The sequence below is a fragment of the Atractosteus spatula genome, chromosome 6, assembly GCF_055471065.1.
Source record: "Atractosteus spatula isolate fAtrSpa1 chromosome 6, fAtrSpa1.hap1, whole genome shotgun sequence".
Lineage (NCBI taxonomy): Eukaryota > Metazoa > Chordata > Actinopteri > Semionotiformes > Lepisosteidae > Atractosteus > Atractosteus spatula.
In genome coordinates, this window is record NC_142711.1 from 16,285,452 (window position 1) to 16,305,284 (window position 19,833).

Consider the following 19,833-nt stretch of genomic DNA (forward strand, 5'->3'; position numbering starts at 1 on the left):
CAAATCCCCTCACAACTCCACTGCCCAAAAGCACATCCACCTTGCCGAACACTCAGGGTGACCCACACACACACCCGGCCCCACCCAACTCCTCCACCTCACACACTGCACCCCCCCAAGCAGCCGCCCGCCCGGCAGCACAGCGCCCCTCCAGCAGACTGGACACCAGAGGCAGACGCATGGAAGTAGCCCTTCTCATCGACTCCAACGGGAGGTACATCGATGAGCACAGGCTCTTCCCAGGATTACAAACAGCAAAGCTCTGGTGTCCGACGACAGAGAAGGCCCTGCAGCTGCTGTCCAGGTCGGTACTGGGAGCCCCTCAGCACATCATCATCCACACCGGCACCAACGACCTGAGGACCCAGAGGGAGCAGGTGGCCCAGTCCATCAGGAGAGTGGCAGAGAGGGCCATACAGGAGTTCCCTCGCGCCCGAATTGTCATCTCCACCCTGCTGCCGAGACAGGACGAGCAGCACCACACCATCCAGAGAATCAATGCCGAGATCTCACGGTGCTGCGCCCTGCTCCCAAACGTCTACCTGGCCCATCACTCCACCCTTGGACCACAGCACCTACACGACCATAAACACCTCAAAAAACAGACCATTGGACTCTTCACAAAAACTCTGAAAGACACCACACTGGGCAGACACCCGAACAGCACCCCAGAGAGAAACAGGAGGACTACCAGAGGAACGCCCCAGCACCCACACCCCCAACCCAGACCAGCTCAACCCACAAAGAACAGAACCAGCACCACCCTACAGCCCTCCAACCCAGACCAACGACCTAACAGGACCAGAACCAGCGCCCCACCCCATGCCCCTCACCCAGACCAGCAGCTGAACCGGACCAGAACCACAACCCCTCCCCACCCAGCACAACTACAGAGCCGGACCGAGCCCCTCCTGCACAGCTACGCCGCAGCCCTGGCCAGACCAGCAGTCCCGAGCGGTTTGGAGCTGGGAGAAATCCGGCAGCTCCTGAACCTCATCTGCACCCGGCTTATGAGCTGAACTTCCACCACCCACAGCGACAGACAAAAACCCAGCACAATACTTGTTTCTGTCGATGATGTAAATGTCCAACACAAATTTGATACAGTTCCAGAAAACAATAACAACTTGCAAAGATAATTCAAGCGATAACAATGAGATCTCTAAAGATAAGTATGTGGAACATTCAGGGTCTGGGCTCGTCAGCATTTGGGCTGAAGAGCACTGATCCTGAATTTATCAAGGATGTAAAGGAGACAGACATCATGATCCTACAGGAGACATGGTGTCGGGGAGACTTGGCTACCCACTGTCCCCCAGGCTACAAGGAGATCATGGTGCCCTCTGTCAAAAAACCCCAAATCACCCGGGGCAGAGACTCTGGGGGGATCATTGTGTGGTACAGAGCGGAGCTCAGTCACTCCATACAATTAGTAAAGAAAGAAGAGTCACGAGTTTGGCTTAAAATCAAAAGAAATACCATCTGTACAGAAAACGAGGTTTTCCTGTGTGCTGTCTACATCCCGCCCTCAGAATCCCCCTACTACAGTGAGGGAATTCTCCCCAGTCTCCACACGGAGATCGGTCACTTCCAGGGCCAGGGAAACGTGCTGCTCTATGGTGACCTCAACGCACGAACAGGCACACTGGCAGACTTCACCAGCACACAGGGAAACACTCACATATTCGGACAATCCCCTCTGTACCACACACCGGTCACCTCACACAGGTGCAGCCATGACACTACGGTCAACAGCACCGGGCGCGAGCTGCTGCAGCTCTGTCAAGGGCTGGGCCTGTACATCGTCAACGGCAGGACTAGAGGGGACTCTCTAGGCAGGTTCACCTACAGCTCAGCTCTGGGTAGCAGTGTGGTGGACTACGCCATCACCGACCTGGACCCCTCCTGTATCAGTGCCTTCACTGTCAGGCCACAAACTCCCCTCTCCGACCACAGCCAGATCACACTCTACATGAAGAGAGCACACCAGTACAGAGACACACTGACACAGCCCAGCCAGCTGTATGACCTCAACCAGGCGTACAGATGGGACACAGACAGCCTGGACAGATACCAAACTGCACTGGGCGATGACGAAATTCAGACACTGATGGACACATTCCTAAACACTCCGTATCAAACCAACAAATTAGGCATCAACTTGGCCACACAAAAACTAAATCACCTATTCCACAAACTAGCATCAAAATCTAAGCTAAAAACAACTAAATCAAAAAACTACCAAAAAACAAAAGCAAAAGAAAAGTGGTTTGATACGGAGTGCAAAAACATCAGAAATGCACTACGAAAAGTCTCAAATGAAAAACACAGACAACCACACAACACAGATCTGCGACTCAGGTACTGTGACATGGTAAAACTTTACAAACACACGCTGAAAAAGAAAAGAAACACATACATAGACAAACAACTTGCAGAAATTGAGGAGTCACTAAATCAGAACTGTTTCTGGGAGAAGTGGAACAACTTAAACAAATCAAAACCAGAAGAATTGGCCATCCAAAATGGAACAATCTGGCAAACATACTTTGAAAATCTGTATGAAAAGCTCCCAAATACAAATCAATCAGACCAAAACACCATTTATGAAAAACTCAAAATTTTGGAATTGGCTATCAAAGACAACCAAAACCCCTTAGACTCCCCAATCACTGAGCAGGAGCTACTGGACAAACTCCAGGCCCTCAGACCACGCAAAGCCTGTGGCCATGATGGTGTCATAAATGAGATGCTGAGACACAGCAGGCCAAAGTTGCAACAAGCCCTGCTCAAACTCCTCAATCTCATCATGACAGCTGGATGTTTCCCCGAGGCCTGGAACCAAGGACTGATCACGCCCATCTATAAGAGTGGAGATAAACTCGATCCCAGCAACTACCGGGGCATCTGTGTGAACAGTAACCTGGGGAAGGTATTCTGCAGTATCCTGAATACACGAATACTGGCCTTCCTTACCGAACACAATGTCCTGAGTAAAAGTCAGATTGGCTTCTTGCCAGATCACCGCACATCTGATCACATTTACACCCTGCACACACTGATAGACAAACACGTCCACCAAAAACACAAAGGAAAAATTTTTGCCTGCTTTGTCGATTTCAAAAAAGCATTTGACTCGATTTGGCATGAGAGATTGTTTTATAAACTACTCCAAAGCGGCATAGGGGGCAAAGTGTACGACATAATTAAATCAATGTATTCAGAGAGCAAATGTGCAGTGAAAATTGGAAACAAAAGGACTAAATTCTTCACCCAAGGCCGCGGGGTGAGACAGGGCTGCAGCCTGAGCCCAACACTGTTCAATATCTATATCAACGAATTAGCAGGAATGTTGGAGCAGTCTGCAGCTCCTGGTCTCACACTACACGACACAGAAATCAAGTTCCTGCTCTACGCAGATGACCTGGTCCTGCTGTCGCCCACAGAACAGGGGCTGCAGCAGAACCTGGCACTGCTGGAGCAGTACTGTCAGACCTGGGCACTGACAGTCAATCTGGACAAGACCAGAGTTATGGTTTTCCAGAAGAAAGCCAGACCTCAGGGAAACAGGTACAAATTCACACTGAACAACAACACATTGGAGCACACATCCAGCTACACATATCTCGGTCTCACCATCAGCTCTTCCGGGAGTTTTGACCTGGCAGTGAAGGCACTGAGGGAGAAGGCACTCAGGGCTTTCTACGCAATAAGAAAGAGGCTCTTCAACATCAACCCACCAACAAGAATCTGGCTCCAAATACTTGAAAGCGTAATCCAACCCATTGCCCTATACGGCAGTGAAGTGTGGGGTCCCCTCACAGACCAGGATTACACCCAATGGGACAAACACCCCACAGAAACTCTGCACATGGAGATCTGTAGAAACATCCTCCGTGTGCAGAGAAGAACTCCTAACAACGGGTGCAGGGCCGAATTAGGCCAGTACCCACTATTGATAAACATACAGAAAAGAATATTCAAGTATTGGCTACACCTAAAAAACAGTGACCAAAATTCCTACCACCACAAAGCCCTGCTGAGCCAAGAGCTGAGCCCAAAACAGAGCCCCCTGAGCCAGCTGGTCCTGAGGCTCACCGACCTGAGCCACACCGACACTAACCAGCCTCAGGACAGCACTGCTAGAGCACCACAACCCAGACTCAACCACATCACAGCACAGATCAAACAGCAATATCTCACACACTGGGACACACACACACAGACACAACATAAACTGGAATGTTACAGAACCTTAAACAGACAATACACACTAGCTGAATATTTGACCAAAATAAAAAATAACAAACAGAAACAGACCCTGACGAAGTACAGGCTCAGTGACCACAACCTGGCCATAGAAACTGGGCGACACAGGCAGACCTGGCTGTCCAGAGAGGACAGGCTGTGCTCCCACTGCCAGCGGGGAGAAATAGAGACAGAGGTGCACTTCCTACTGCACTGTGACAGATACTCTGGGATTAGAGAAACATTCTTCCCTAAATTCAGAAATCTAATCCCAGAGTTCCCACACCTGCCAGAATCACAACGGGTCCCAATCCTACTGGGAGAGGGAGGAGGGAACTCAGTTGAACTGGCAGCCCAGTATGTGATCTCCTGTCACAGCCTGAGGAACAGTGAGTCTGTCTCCCAATAATGCTCCAGCCGCCTACAGAATATGTCAATATTGTATAATATGTCTTTGTTGTAAATGTCTGTAATATGTCTGTAGATTTTATTTTACTTCTATTTTTGTTTTGTTTCATGTAAATATCATTACTTTCATTTGCTTTGGCAACACTGATTGTACCCATCGGTCATGCTAATAAAGCACCTTGAATTGAATTGAATTGTTACCTGATCACGCGTCGTCACACAAGCCGTCCCGCAGTGCCACGCAATCTAAGTGGGTGGAGCCTTGCCTGATGGCGAAGTGAAATCTGTGAGCGATTGCTTTTGACTTCCTATTGGTTGCTGAAGGGAGGCGTGATTGAAATTGACTGTTTTATACTGATCACAAGGCCACTACCAGTGAAAAGGCATCTAAGTTTAATTTAAAAAAACAAACAGAAAGCCACCGTAAAAGGGTGTACTGATTTCGGTTTCGCTGTTAAAGATACCGCTGTTTCGACAGAGTGGTCTTTGTGCAGCTGTCCCAGGACTCCCCTCAAGCTGTCAAGCTGACCTGTAGGACCTTTAGCTGTATGTTCACAGTTGTTCAATCTGTATTTCTGTACGGTGCCTGCTATTCATTGATTGTTATCTTCCACCTCACCTGTGACTAAAGCCATTAGGTAAATTGTAATAATGAGCTCTTGCTGTCCTGATATTGCACAGGGTGAAATTTAGCCAGTTTGCAGTCTTGTCTGGGGGTTATTTGAAGAGGAAATAAGTGGGCTCAGACTTAATTACATTAAAGTGTTGGAAATCCTAAAGACTGAAGACTCATTAATCATCAGAGATATCAGTATTTCAGCATCTATAAAGTATTGTAACGCAACGGGGGCTCAGGCGGGCGCCCTTGCCGCATCAGGTCGGCCCCACACTGTCCGGGGCTCAAACACGGGACCTCCGCGTCTCTCTGCAGCGACCTAGCCCCATGAGCTAAAGAGAGATCTCTCCACAGCCCAGTAGCTGTAGTCCTGCTATCACAGGGAAGGGCGGTGACGTCACCTGCTCTGGTACGCCGGCTCTTACACAGTGCCTGTCGGCCGTAAGCGTTACAGTATAAACAATAAATCGGTATATATAATGTCTATCTCACACATCAGTATTTATACTGTACAGGCATTAGAAGCATTTGAGATTAATAAATCCCCAGAGGCTGATGGTATCTTACCTATTGTACTAAAAAAAATTAAAATATGTTATTTAGAAGACATGGACACAACAGTCACTCAGGACAGAGCTCGTAACCAGCAATAGGTACCAACACATTAGAGCTCAATGAACAAGCAACAGCAGTAAGGGACACACAGAAGGCCTGTGTCAAAGTTCCACAGAAAAAAATAAACTCTCAGATTGTAGGACACAGACATTACAGGTTCCAGTACACTACAGGTCATAAGTATGCTTGAGTACAGAACTAATTCAAGGACAGAAAACAGTACAGATAAGGAATGAACACTCAGATTGCCTTGTGGTACCACAGGGGTCTGTACTGGGGCCACTGCTCTTCTTAATTTTATCAATGATGTAATTAGTGGAGCCTAACAAGGATCTGTACAAGGAGCACTGCAATGTTTAATTATATTGTAGCGCCCACATGGGGCGCTGTAGCCATGCGCACGCAAGGCAGGCTGGGAACGGCGGCTGAGGGGCAGGACTACCCGCCCGTATATAGTGGGAGGAGGGCTGGAGACGCACTCTGCCCTCTTGTGTCTGTGTAGCTGTATCTCCCCTGTCCCCCCTCAGTGTCTTTAATAAATGTCCTGCCAACCCATTCCAGAGCCTCCGGCCTATTTCTTTCCGTCGGCGAACCCTGGGAGCGTTACAATATCAATGATGTAAGTAGTGGAGTCTAACAGGGGTCTGTACTGGGACCACTGCTCTTCTTCATTAAATCATTGATATAATTAGTGGAGTACCACAGGGGTACTGCTCTTCTTAATTATATCAGTGATCTAGATTCCAGAAAGGTTAGTAAACTAATAGTGACTGAACTGTAAACAGGCGCCGTCCTTCGGATGAGACGTAAAACTGAGGTCCTGACTCTCTGTGGTCATTAAAAATCCCAGGGCATTTCTTGAAAAGAGTAGGGGTGTAACCCTGGTGTCCTGGCCAAATTTCCCATTGGCCTTTACCAATCATGGCCTCTCTGAACTGGCTTCATCACTCTGTTCTCCTCCCCACTGAGAGCTGGTGTGTGGGGAGTGTTCTGGCGCACTATGGCTGCCGTCGCATCAAACAGGTTTAAGACGCTGATCAGAGCTTCACAGAGCACCGGCAGGTGTGGGTGTCGCAGGCTGCAGGGAGGAGGACGTTCTGTCACCAGCGCGCGGTTGCGTGGGACGCAGATCCGCGAGTAGTACGGACGTCGAGACGTGTTTCACACTGAGGACAGCACTAAAGGAACGAACTACCGCGTGCGCCTCAGCTTGCGTTATCTGCTGGTTCGATCACACTGTGAACAGAGGCTGGATTAAGAAAAACACCCACGAGGAAAAAATAGAGTTATTTGAATTTCAAATGCCGGATTAAACTGCTCCAGCGCTGCTCATGAGTGGATCTATTGTGCATGCGCTGACACTGTGGGCCCCAGGTTTGCAAAAATCCCGATTTCCTGTTTCCTCTGCTGATGGCGTGCCTTGGCACAAAGCCAGTTAAAATCTGAGAGGTGTGTAGTGAACTTGTTAAAAGCAAATTAAAGCGCTATTAGGACTGGCCTCCTTTCTGGTCTTACAACTGATTTATTCTTGGATGGTGTGGAAATAAAGGATAAGAAATGCAATAATACGCATATAAGGAATCTTTGTAAACCCCATCTTACCCCTCCTTGTTTATCTTTTTGGAATGCAATGTTTGAAACTATAAATTGGAAATTAGTTTGGACACCTCCTGATAGATATTATATTACAAATAAAGTTAAAGAGATGTTGTTTAAATTTGTTCAGAGGTTTTAGCCAGTTAAATGAGTGCTCTCTAAATGTAAGCATGAGCAGGATGATCTGTGTGTTTTTTGTCGGCCTGAAGGGGGGTCTTTGGTGCATTTATTTGTTAGGTGCATGTCTGTGAAGGTGTTATGGACGGACTTGCAGAGTTTTGTTTGCAGGCAGTTAAAGGTGCTTTTTAGATTTAAGGATTTTGATATTTTATTGGACTGTTTAATAGAAGCTTTGGAAAAAGACCATTTTTATAGTAAATGTATTAGTCATTCTGGGTAAACGTCACATTCATAAATCAAAATGGTCTGATAATACTCCCCTTTTTAGTACTTTTAAGTTGGAGTTGAAACACTATTCACTATAGTTTACTTCACTACCTCTGGCAGTTGTTTTTTTTTCTGTTTGTGTTTTTTTCGCTTGTACCTGTTTCTGATCCTCTGGTTGTATTTGTAAATTCTTTATACGTTTAATCAATTAAAAAAAAATATGAGAGTGGAGAGAACGATTGACCAAGAGCACACAAAACACAAAACAGATTGCAGCCGATAGGCGGCCGGTCGACCCATCCGGCCCGTTGCGTAGTAACATAATGTACCGTCACCGACGGAGGCTGGGAGACGTCCCTTCCGTGTCTGTAGGTGCCTGTCCCTGTGTGTGTACAGTTCCCCTGTATTGGTTATTAAATGTGTCGGTTAACCCCTTTTCCTGAGTCCGACGCCTGCTCCAGTCCGTACCGACGATCTCAGCTGTGTCTTGAAAGAATCTAGGTTATCGGCTTTAATAATATGAGTGGGCAGCTTGTTCCACACCCTCACCACCCTTTGTGTGAAGAAGAGCTGCCCGTTCTTGTTTTTAAGTGCGCTTTCCTCTCTTTTCACGATCGGGAGCGCGAACCAGGGTCGACGACTAGCGAAACCCTTTATACGAAGGAAAATGCAGGAGAGAGATTCTGTGAACAACCCGGAACAGCCCGCTGTTGAGAAATATTTAATTCTGTCACAGAACACACTGCCTGTTCTCTCACAGTGGTGTCCTTGGGAGCACACGACCGCCTAGAAGGCAGACGTCTGTCAATCAGCGGTCAGGCGTACGATGAGCGAGTAAAGGCGAGCTATTCGTGGGTTAGAAATTCAGATAAAGTTTTGTACTGCAGAAAAACCTCCTTATTTCTACAAGCTAAGTTGTGTGTTATCACAGAGTGAATACCTAACTGTGAGTTCAGACAAAGTAAAAGTCTTCAACAGAGCAACACATTAAAAAAGGCTGTTTACAGGCTGTTTTTGTATTGCACGTGATTATGCAATTATTCGTTTAAATATTTTACAATGTTATAAAATAACAATAATCTTTTGAATTAATGCTTCTGGCTTCCATGACCTTATTGTATGATTAAATCTTAAGGAACATTTGTCTCGGGATAATTCGCAATTGCGTCTGCAGGGAGATGGAACTTCTTATTATGAATAATATAATTGGAGCATCTGCGCCTCCCGGTGGCCAAAAGCAAGAACGATCCTGAAATTAAAATAGCAATGATTGAACCATATTGAGACAGAACATATCTCGCATGGGAAATACAATTCACTAAAGGGAGTGTCCCATACTGACAGGCTGGAGGAACTGAGTCTCTTTAGTCTTAAGGGAGTGTCCCACACTGACAGACTGAAGGAACTGAGTCTCTTTAGTCTGAAGGGAGTGTCCCACACTGACAGGCCGAAGGAACTGAGTCTCTTTAGTCTGAAGGGAGTGTCCCACACTGACAGGCCGAAGGACCTGGGTCTCTTTAGTCTAAAGGGAGTTTCCCACACTGACAGGCTGAAGGAACTGAGTCTCTTTAGTCTGAAGGGAGTGTCCCACACTGACAGGCCGAAGGAACTGAGTCTCTTTAGTCTGAAGGGAGTGTCCCACACTGACAGGCCGAAGGACCTGGGTCTCTTTAGTCTAAAGGGAGTTTCCCACACTGACAGGCTGAAGGAACTGAGTCTCTTTAGTCTGAAGGGAATATCCCACACTGACAGGCTGAAGGAACTGAGTCTCTTTAGTCTGAAGGGAATATCCCACACCGACAGACTGAAGGAACTGAGTCTCTTTAGTCTGAAGGGAGTGTCCCACACTGACAGGCTGAAGGAACTGAGTCTCTTTAGTCTGAAGGGAATATCCCACACCGACAGACTGAAGGAACTGAGTCTCTTTAGTCTGAAGGGAGTGTCCCACACTGACAGGCTGAAAGAAATAAACATCTTTTGTCTTGAACAGAGGAGACTACTGTGAGACCCGACAGGAATATTCGAAATTCACAAGGAGACTGACAAAGTCAGCTCTGGAGACTTCTTCAGAATGAACGGTGAAGCGTGAAACCAGAGAATGCTGAATCTGAAAAATCTGAATTTAAAGGCTCTTTAGGGTGTTTTGAGACTTTGGAAAAAAAACTCATTACTAAATATATAACTTTTTCATTTAGTTGTATTTATAATAACCCATAATCATCTGACAATTGCTCACTCTCCTTCATTGTGTGACGCTGTTGGAAGTACCTTTATGTTCTGTTTTTTTAAACTGGTACAGCTATGTAAACCAGTTCTTTTAAAAATAAAATGTCCCATTTAGACACGATAATAGCACCAGTAAGGATTTTATAAAGGCTTTTATACATAACATGCTTACTCTAGTTTTTCAAGCAGGTGTCAATAATGTTAGACAGTATTTTTGTGAATATTTACATAGCACCAACAGTATAACTGTTTCTGACATTTCATCTCCCCTAATGCTTTGTGTTCAAATAAAGTTGAACGTTCAAATGCGATTCAAGGCTCAACTGCAACATTTGCCGTTTTTTATAATCAGAACTTTATTTCCCATCCGGCCTTTCGCCTTGACGTTTATGACGCCTGGCAGGTTTCCTGGAAGTTGTAGTTTTCCGACTCGAGCTCTCGCCAAAGGAAGCACGGCACGGCCGTCGCATTGGAAACTACAACCCCCTGTGGGCCGAGCGGCGGATAGCGCGCCGAGGGGAGGGGTGTGGGGAGCCCAGCTTGCAGCAGGGGGGCCGTGTCCGCTCTATTCTTCTCTTAAAGGAGAAGCGACACAAAGCGGCTCGGCCCGGCTCGGCTCAACGGCGAGCGGGGTTTTCAGGTCTCTACCGCTTTAAGGCTCCAGAAATTGGTATCTGGGTCTTTAAATAAATAGCCGATCAGTAAATTAGCAAAAAAAATACGAGGAAAATTAAAACTCGCGTCGCTGGAGCGGGCTGCGATCCCACACCCGCTCTCCGAGCCCCTCCGGGAGCCCGACCGGACCGCAGCACCCCCGTCACCTCGGTGCCGTCCGCCAGCACAGCGGCCCGCTCCGGGCAGGCACGGGCATGGACCCGGAGCCCAGCCGGGCTGCGGACAGCGGGGCCGGGGAGGCCCAGCCTGCCGAGCCGCAGGCCCCGCTCCCCGCCGCCGGGGAGCCCAGCCCGGCGCCGGCCCAGGGGCGAGTGCTCCGAGTGCGGGGCGCCAGCCGCTCCCACGCCGCCGCGGCCTTGGCGGCGGGGGACGAGCCGGGGTCAGGGCGAGTGCTGCGGGAGAGAACCAGCCGGGGCGTCGCGGCCGCCGGGGAGAGGCGGAGCGCCTCGGGTCAGGCCCAGGCGGCGGCCGGGGACGGACCTGCCCGGCGGAGGAAAGCGGAGTACCCTCGCCGTCGCAGGAACGCCGGGGCCCGGGCGGAGAGCGCAGAAGAGCGGCCGGATGACGGCGGCCTGGCCGAGGGGTGAGTGTCAGGACACATGCGCGGCGCCGGCCCGCTGACAGACTCGGCGGAGGTCACGGCGATCGCCATGGTGTCCGGCGTCAGTGCGCTTTTTCCCCTTCGCGATGGCAGAGGGACTGATCCGGGCCGCCTCCTCTAACTCTGCCGTCTCCGCGCTGGGTTGTCCTCTGGAGGCGAGCCGGGGTTTCCCTGCTGTGGCTTTAAAGACACAAACAGCCCTACCTCCTCCCCCCGCCCCAGGTCCTGTTAATGTTGTTATTAATGTCATCGTGGCGCCGTCACACGTCCAAGGCGACTTTAAAGGGCTTCAGAGTATTTCCCAAACTTTCCTCGATAGCGTTAAATAAAGTTGGACTAACGACATTCTCTGCTGTAGCTTTAGTGATAATAATATCAATAGCTTTGGATATAGTTTTAGCTATTGTAATGTCAACAATGGTGTTAGTTACTGCTACTGTTACTTTACTCCTGGCTGTAGTAATATCAACAGCAGTAGGATGTGTAACAGTGGCAGTAACTATACTCCTGGCTGTAGCAATATCAACAGCAGTAGTATGAGTAACAGTGACAGTACTATAGTCCTGGCTGCAGTAATATCAACAGTGGTAGAATGAGTAATAGTGGCAGTAACGATACTCCTGGCTGTAGTATTATCAACAGCAGTAGGATGTGTAACGGTGGCAGTAACTATACTCCTGGCTGTAGAAATATCAACAGCAGTAGTATATGTGACAGTGGAAGTAACTATACTCCTGGCTGTAGTCATATCAACAGCAGTAGTATGAGTAACGGTGGCAGTACTATACTCCTGGCTGCAGTAATATCAGGAGGAGTAGTATGAGTAACGGTTGCAGTACTATAGTCCTGGCTGCAGTAATATCAGGAGCAGTAGTATGAGTAACAGTGGCAGTAACTATACTCCTGGCTGTAGCAATATCAACAGCAGTAGTATGATTAACAGTGGCAGTACTATAGTCCTGGCTGCAGTAATATCAACAACGGTAAAATGAGTAATAGTGGCAGTAACTATACTCCTAGTAATTACTTACTAATTAATTAATCCTAGTAGTAGTAATATCAACAGCAGTAGTATGAGTAGGAGTCACAGCAATAATAAACTCTATATTCAATATGTATTTAATGTTTTATTGTAAGTTCTTTCCTTCATAAACTATCCCTCTATCTCTATTTCCTAGTGCAGTGTGATAGTGATCGTTCTGTCTGTGCTCATGAGCCTTTCTCTCTCTCCTGTCTTCACAGGGCTGATAACAAGAGGGACTCTTCAGATAGAGGTAAAGTGAGCACAGACAGCTGAGTTACAGTTTCTTTCTGTGTGACTGCCTGTCTGTTTGAACCTGTCTCTCTCTCTGTTCACCTTTGCAGTCAGATAGCCTGTCTCTTGAACCCCTGTCTCTCTCTGCTCACCTGTGCAGTCAGACTACCTGTCTGTTCGACCTCCTGTCTCTCTCTCTGCTCTCCTGTGCAGTCAGACTGCCTGTCTGTTCGAACCCTGTCTCTCTCCCCGCTCACCTGTGCAGTCAGTCAGCCTGTCTGTTCGAACCCCTGTCTCTCTCTCTCTGTCCTGTCTGGCAGCAGACGAGCCAGCCCCTGTCTCCAGGCCCACTCGAACCCGGCGCCCTCGCGCTCCTGCCAGGCACAGAGACCCTCCTGCTCGAGCACAGCGCCCCCCTGCAGCCCTGGTGTGCAAAGCGGAGCCTGACCCTGAGACGTCTGGATACGGTGGTGAGGGTGAGGGTGAGGGGGGCCACGGTGGAGAGAGAACTGTTTGCTTTTGTCAGACAGAGGGTCTTGATGGATCGGCACTGCTGGTGGACAAGTTCACGGGAGGAGCCATGGGTTTGGGTTTGGGTGAGAGGGTTTCCAGGCAGCTGTCCCGAGAGCACTTGATCCCATGGTTTGTCCTTAGTTTCACCGTAGTCTTCGTGATGAAGACGCGCTTTGGGGTTGTGGGTCTTGTTCAAGGGCTCCAGGCCTTAAGTTGGGCTCCGTTCCACAGATGTGTCTAGGTTACTGTTATTACCTAAGACTGGCTCTGACGTCTACCGGTCTCCTGTCTGTGAACAGACAAAGACAGGAAGAACATCAGATCAGACAAAGACGGGAAGAGTCCTGTCACTAGCGGCCCGGGTATCTGGGCTTCAAGAACATGGCTGGGCAGCTTGTTCCATGCTCCTAGCACCCTTAGTGTAGAGAAGCTCTGCATGTTCTCCAGTGTGCTGGGGCGGGTTGTGTTTAACTCTCTCCTCTCTCTGTCTGAGCAGGTGCTGCAGAGGAACTGCTGTCCCAGGCTGGGGTGAGGTGAGTGCTGACCTGTCTCTGCATGGTCAAGTGTGTAATAGGGACAGCCTGCTCCTCCTCTTCTTCTTCTTCATCCTAGCGTTAATCCCGCATCAGCAGGGTCCACTTGTCGGCACGCCTGTCTCTATTTGGTGGTTTGAACCAAATCTTTGAGCTGACATTGCCATTAAATGCGACCGAGAATACTCCAACCGGCACGTCGCTCCGTTGCCATCAGAGACCTTCACCGTTAGTTCCAACGAATCGTTGTATCCGGCCGGCACCGCGAGGAGGTGGTGATAGGATTTTGCCGGCAGGGACAGCCTGCTTCTGATGTGCTATAAATCTGCTGTCTCTGCTCTCTGCTGCAGTGAGGAAGATGAAGACATTATGATCAGTGAGGAAGACCCCCCTTTCAGAGATGACCCCAAAGACCAGAACTACAAACCTGAAACGGAGAGGTACTGAAGAAGCCGAACTAAAAATCTCTCTCTCAGTGCAGTGTTAATGTCCTGGAGTGTCCAGTCAGTGTGTCTGTACTGTATTAACCCCTCTCTCTCAGTGCAGTGTCAATGTACTGGAGTGTCCAGTCAGTGTGTCTGTACTGTATTAACCCCTCTCTCTCAGTGCAGTGTTAATGTACTGGAGTGTCCAGTCAGTGTGTCTGTACTGTATTAACCCCTCTCTCTCAGTGCAGTGTTAATGTACTGGAGTGTCCAGTCAGTGTGTCTGGACTGTATTAACCCCTCTCTCTCAGTGCAGTGTTAATGTCCTGTAGTGTCCAGTCAGTGTGTCTGGACTGTATTAACCCCTCTCTCTCAGTGCAGTGTTAATGTACTGGAGTGTCCAGTCAGTGTGTCTGTACTGTATTAACCCCTCTCTCTCAGTGCAGTGTTAATGTACTGGAGTGTCCAGTCAGTGTGTCTGTACTGTATTAACCCCTCTCTCTCAGTGCAGTGTTAATGTACTGGAGTGTCCAGTCAGTGTGTCTGTACTGTATTAACCCCTCTCTCTCAGTGCAGTGTTAATGTACTGGAGTGTCCAGTCAGCCAGTATTAATCTCATTTGATTGCTTCTAGGGACCCTCCGAAGCCTCGCCGGCGTCCCCCCAAACCAAAGGAGGAGAAGAAATCGGCAGAGATCAAGACGGAGGAGGTTGACGTCAAACAGGAGAACGAATTTGGAGAGGAGAGCGAGCCGCCCAGGAAGTGAGGGAGAGGGAAGGGGAGAGAGTTGTCTGACTGAGTGTGTGTTCCCGTGTGTCAGCATGGCTTGGTCGTTCTGTATATAACCGAGTCAGCCAGTCAGCTTGCATGTCTGTCGCTCTCCATGGGCCCGACTGACTCTTTCTCTCTCTCTCTGTTAGCTGTCAAATTCACATATATGTAATGGTTTCTCTGCTTAGACAACATTAACTCATCAGTCACAATAAGCACATGTACAGACCATTACTGTACAAACTTATCGGGCGTTTACATACTGTGATGCCACTGGGGGGTCGTGGTCATCAAACGGGTCGTTTCAAAGGCAGGTCTTGAAACAAAACACTCCCAAAGTGTCAAAGTGTATGTATAATACAGCACATTTTATAAAGGAAAAAATAAAATAAGCTCTTGGGCTGATTCTCTCTCTATCTCCTAACTGAATGACAGATCATTAATGCATAAAGAATAAATTACTGTATTGCAAAACGCAAACAGAAATATTTGACTGGTGTTGTTTAGCTTTGCTGAGGTTGGTTGGTTTTAGTGAGCCTCAGGACCAGCTGGCTAAGAGGGCTCTTCTCTTGGCTCAGCAGGGCCTTGTGGTGGTAGTTCAGGTGTAACCAATATTTTATTGCTGTCTTCTGTATGATGATTAGTAATGGGTAATGGCCTAATTCGACCCTGCACTTGTTTTTTTTCTCTGCACGTGGAGGATGTTTTTACAGAACTCCATGTGTAGAGTTTCTATGGGGTGTTTGTCCCATTTAGTGTAAATCTGGAGAGTGAGGGGACCCTGCACATCATTGCCATTTAGGGCAGTGGGTTGGATTACCCATTCAAACGTTTGCAGCCAGTTTAATGTTTGACCTGGTCACAGCCAGGTCGATGTTTTAGAGCCTCCTTTGAATGGAATAGAAAGCCCTGTGTGCCTTCTCCTTCAGTGCCTTTACTGCCAGGCTGAAATACCCAGATGAACTGATTGTCATTCTGAGGGGTGTGTTCCAGTGTGAAGTGGTCAATGTTTCTCTGAGCTCTCTGCCTGCCTGTCTCTCTCTCTGGGCCTGACTGACTCTCTCTGCCTGTCTGTCTTTAGGAGGGGCAGACGTCGGAAGGATGATAAGAGCCCACGACTCCCCAAGAGACGGTAAAGATCTTGCCTCTCTGCTCCAGGTTCAAGGCTCAGGGTTGAGGTTAGGGTTTGAGTGAGCGTTGGGGTTAGGGCTTCACTGGCTTGATCTCAACAAGCTGATGGAGCCGTGAGATAGTCGCTCGATACACTCGTACACTCTCAGCCCTAACACACTGCTGCTTTAACACTGTAGGAAGATATTTGATCAAGATGGGGTGTGTCTGTATCAGTCTCTCTTAGTGCAGAAACTTTAATAATAACGACAATTCCTTACACTTATATAGCGCTTTTCTGGACACTCCACTCAAAGCGCTTTACAGGTAATGGGGACTTCGGTTTAACTTCTCATCCAAAGGATGGGGCCTTTTTTACATTGTAGTGTCTCCATCACTATACTGGGTCTCCAGGACCCACACAGACTGGTGGGTGAGCGCCCTGTACTGTTTCCACTAACGCCTCTTCCAGCAGCTTTAGTCTTAAGGTAATGTTCCACACTTATAGACTGAAGGAAATGAGTCTCTTTAGTCTTAAGGGTGTTTCCTATACTGACAGGCTGAAGGATCTTTTAGTATGCAATAGTTGAACCTGATACGGATATTCAAAATCCTCATCAGCAGTCAGCCCAGCAGACTTGTTCAGAAATAAGTGAAAACTATGTAGAAGTGTAGTTAAAGCCGAGAACAGAAGGCGCTAGAGTTGTGAGAGTGTGCAACAAGCTGTCCAGAAATGTTGTTGAAGCTGGTTCCCTGGATTCATTCAAGAGATAGCTGGACAAGATCCTGGAATCAATTAATGTCTAAATATCAACAAAGCCAGATGGTCTGAATGGCTTCTCTCATCTGTGACTCTTCTTAAATGCATATTTACTTATGATTATGCACATATATGATAACCTGTATGTAACTTGCACAGGCTAATGTCTCCTACAAGGAACTGTAAACTCTCTGTTCCTTTCCCTCTGCATCCCAGTTCAGTGTAATAATGACAGCAGTAACGGTGGCCATGTGTTCTAACCCCTGCAGGAAGAAGCCCCCTATCCAGTATGTGCGCTGTGAGATGGAAGGCTGTGGAACGGTCCTGGCACACCCCCGCTACCTGCAGGTTAGTGGTACAGTCCGTCGATGTGTTGTCTCCATACCCTCTGTACAGCTGAGAGTGTATCTGCTGTGGGTTTAGGGTTAGTGGTACAGTCAGTGCTGTCTCCCTGCCCTCTGTCCAGCTGGGGGTGTATCTGCAGTAGGGTTAGGGTTAGTGGTCTGGTCAGAGTGCTGTCTCCCTGCCCTCTGTCCAGCTGGAGGTGTGTCTGCAGTAGGGTTAGGGTTAGTGGTCTGGTCAGAGTGCTGTCTCCCTGCCCTCTGTCCAGCTGGGAGTGTGTCTGCAGTGTGGATTCTTTCTTTCAGCACCACATCAAGTACCAGCACCTGTTGAAGAAGAAGTATGTCTGTCCTCACCCCTCCTGTGGCCGGCTCTTCAGACTGCAGAAACAGCTTCTCCGCCACGCCAAGCACCACACAGGTACCCCCCTCAGGCTACAAGGGCATGGGTTACCCTCAGACTGCAGACCCACGCAGGTCAGCAGACTTGTGGACGTACTGAGTGTGACAGATTAGAGTGACGCTGATCACACTAATTATACTGAGACTAGAAATGTTGTTCAATATCTAGTAATGCTGATTGTTTTGATAGTCATAATGCCGATAATGTTGATCTTTGTGAACACTAGCCGTGCAGTGAGAGTGAATATTTCTTCTTTCTCAGACCAGAGGGACTATATCTGTGAGTACTGTGCCCGAGCCTTCAAGAGCTCCCACAACTTGGCAGTTCATCGCATGATCCACACTGGAGAGAAACCCCTGCAGTGAGTCTCTGAGAGCAGTGTCTTCTAGTGCAGTAGAGCTGTACTGTAGTGTCCAGTGCGTCTATAACCCCTCTCTCTCAGTGCAGTGTTAATGTATGTACTGTAGTGTCCAGTCAGTGTGTCTGGACTGTATTAACCCCTCTCTCTCAGTGCAGTGTTAATGTACTGGAGTGTCCAGTCAGTGTGTCTGGACTGTATTAACCCCTCTCTCTCAGTGCAGTGTTAATGTACTTTAATACCTGTCTCTCTTTCTCAGGTGTGAGATCTGTGGCTTCACCTGTCGGCAGAAGGCCTCTCTAAACTGGCACATGAAGAAGCACGATGCTGACACCTTCTATCAGTTCTCCTGCAACATCTGCGGCAAGAAGTTTGAGAAGAAGGACAGTGTGGTCGCCCACAAGGCCAAGAGCCACCCCGAGGTGCTGATCGCGGAGGCCCTGGCTGCCAACGCCGGCGCACTCATCACTAGCTCCGACATCCTGGACACGGCCTCCCCCACTGCCATCGCTGCCGCTCCCCCCCAGCCCACCGAGCAGGGTGTGAGCGGGGAGGCAGGCCTGGTGGGCCTGAGAGGGGTGCTGCTGGCCCCCCAGCCTCCTCCCACCGGCGCCCCCGATGCCCTGGACCGGGGCGCGTGCCCGGAGCCTCACCGTGACTCTCTGGGGCTGGTCATCAGCTCCGAGACGGTAGCCGAGGTCCTGATCGACAGCTCAGAGCCACACACCCTACTGCAGTAGAGGGGCGGGGCAGGGGTGGGGCAGGGCTTCGGCGAGAGAGACAATTGGCCAACTCATGGCCCCGCCCCTTCTCCCTTTGCCCTGAAGAGGATGATGGGATGCCATGTATATATTTGTCCTTGCCGTGACTTCAGGACCTGGTGTGGACTTTGCGTGGACTCCCCGGGCGCAGGGCTTGTGTGTGTGTGTGTGTACAGCTGTGTTCGGAGCAGCTTCGCCGGACTCTCCTTCCTGCCACTCACTAGGCTGAACGACTCTGCGGACAACTTCCAATGAACCAAACAACACCGGAGTCCCACGAAGGTGTTCCTGCTCCATGATCTGGGGTGGACAGGGCATGTTGGAGAGGGGGCTTTGTGCTGGGGGGAGGGTATACCCTGTCCAATGAGGCCCCCCCCCCCCCCCCCCCCCACACTGACCGGGGAGGCCGGAGTGCTGTACTTGTACACTGCAGGCCAAAAGTGTGCCCACCATTGCGATCCAATCGCAGTTTGAAGGTTTTTGAGACGGTACTTAAAATTGTTGGTTCAATAAGAGTTCTAGAGAACTTACTTTTATTTTGAAATTGAATGTCTGGCCTTTTCTTTCATCTGAACCTCATCCTCTGCCTCTGTGGCTCCTGGGCTGTTTGAGGAAGAAGGGCAGCTGGGCCTCCTGGTGCAGGAGCTGATTTCAGACTCTTCTAGCCTGTTCAGGCTCAGGGAATACAGCCTGCAGGTTCTGGAAGGACACTGTCCACCCCAATCCCCCCACAGTGGCTGGGAGGACACTCTGTCCACCCCGATCCCCCCACAGTGGCTGGAAGGACACTGTCTATCCCAGCCCCCTGCAGTAGATCCAGTTAAGAAATCTGCTTTTCTTATTAACCTGTTGTTTTTCTACATTTACAGCATAAGGACTTTTGGCCTGTATTGTATTTTAGTTCTTCTCTCCTCAAATGACCCTGGAAGAATGTGGTTTAAGGTTTTTTAAACTTTGTTTTTCTGTTTGCTCCTGCTGTGAAGAGGACCCGAATAGATTGCCTGGTCTGGAGAGCTGCTGGCTGGTGTCCTGTAGCCCGGTAGCCCAGTACACAGAGGGGTCAGGCTGTGTGCTGGTCTGTATATAATTGCTTTTATTTGATTTAAATTGGCTCAGTTCCTCCCCGAGACCCCAGAACATTACTCCACTCATGTTTATTATCCAGATAGTTGATTAAACTACTGTGTAACAGAGGCAAATCCTTTTCCTTTTAATAGAAACTGCTGCTTCA

The 19,833-nt window shown here is 48.9% G+C and overlaps 2 protein-coding genes across 4 annotated transcripts; both read left to right on the forward strand.

Moving 5' to 3' along the window:
- The first annotated feature begins 1,153 nt into the window (after positions 1-1,153).
- Positions 1,154-7,028, forward strand: LOC148832308 (uncharacterized). The gene is made up of 2 exons (XM_088919032.1): positions 1,154-2,772; positions 6,911-7,028. The coding sequence occupies exons 1-2, from the start codon at positions 1,154-1,156 to the stop codon at positions 7,026-7,028; spliced, it is 1,737 nt and encodes a 578-aa protein (XP_088775158.1).
- Positions 7,029-10,827: 3,799 nt separating this feature from the next.
- LOC148832309 (E3 ubiquitin-protein ligase ZFP91-like) lies at positions 10,828-19,833 on the forward strand. 3 transcript variants are annotated; one of them, XM_088919486.1, is made up of 11 exons: positions 10,828-11,354; positions 12,615-12,646; positions 12,948-13,103; positions 13,637-13,673; positions 14,024-14,113; positions 14,732-14,860; positions 15,951-16,001; positions 17,009-17,087; positions 17,387-17,501; positions 17,745-17,844; positions 18,101-19,833. In XM_088919486.1, exons 1-11 carry the CDS (start codon positions 10,966-10,968, stop codon positions 18,579-18,581), a joined length of 1,659 nt encoding a protein of 552 aa, XP_088775612.1. In that variant the 5' UTR covers positions 10,828-10,965; the 3' UTR covers positions 18,582-19,833. The 3 variants fall into 3 exon arrangements, with proteins under 3 accessions (XP_088775612.1, XP_088775614.1, XP_088775613.1); XM_088919488.1 differs by having other exon boundaries at positions 12,948-13,097; XM_088919487.1 differs by having other exon boundaries at positions 12,951-13,103.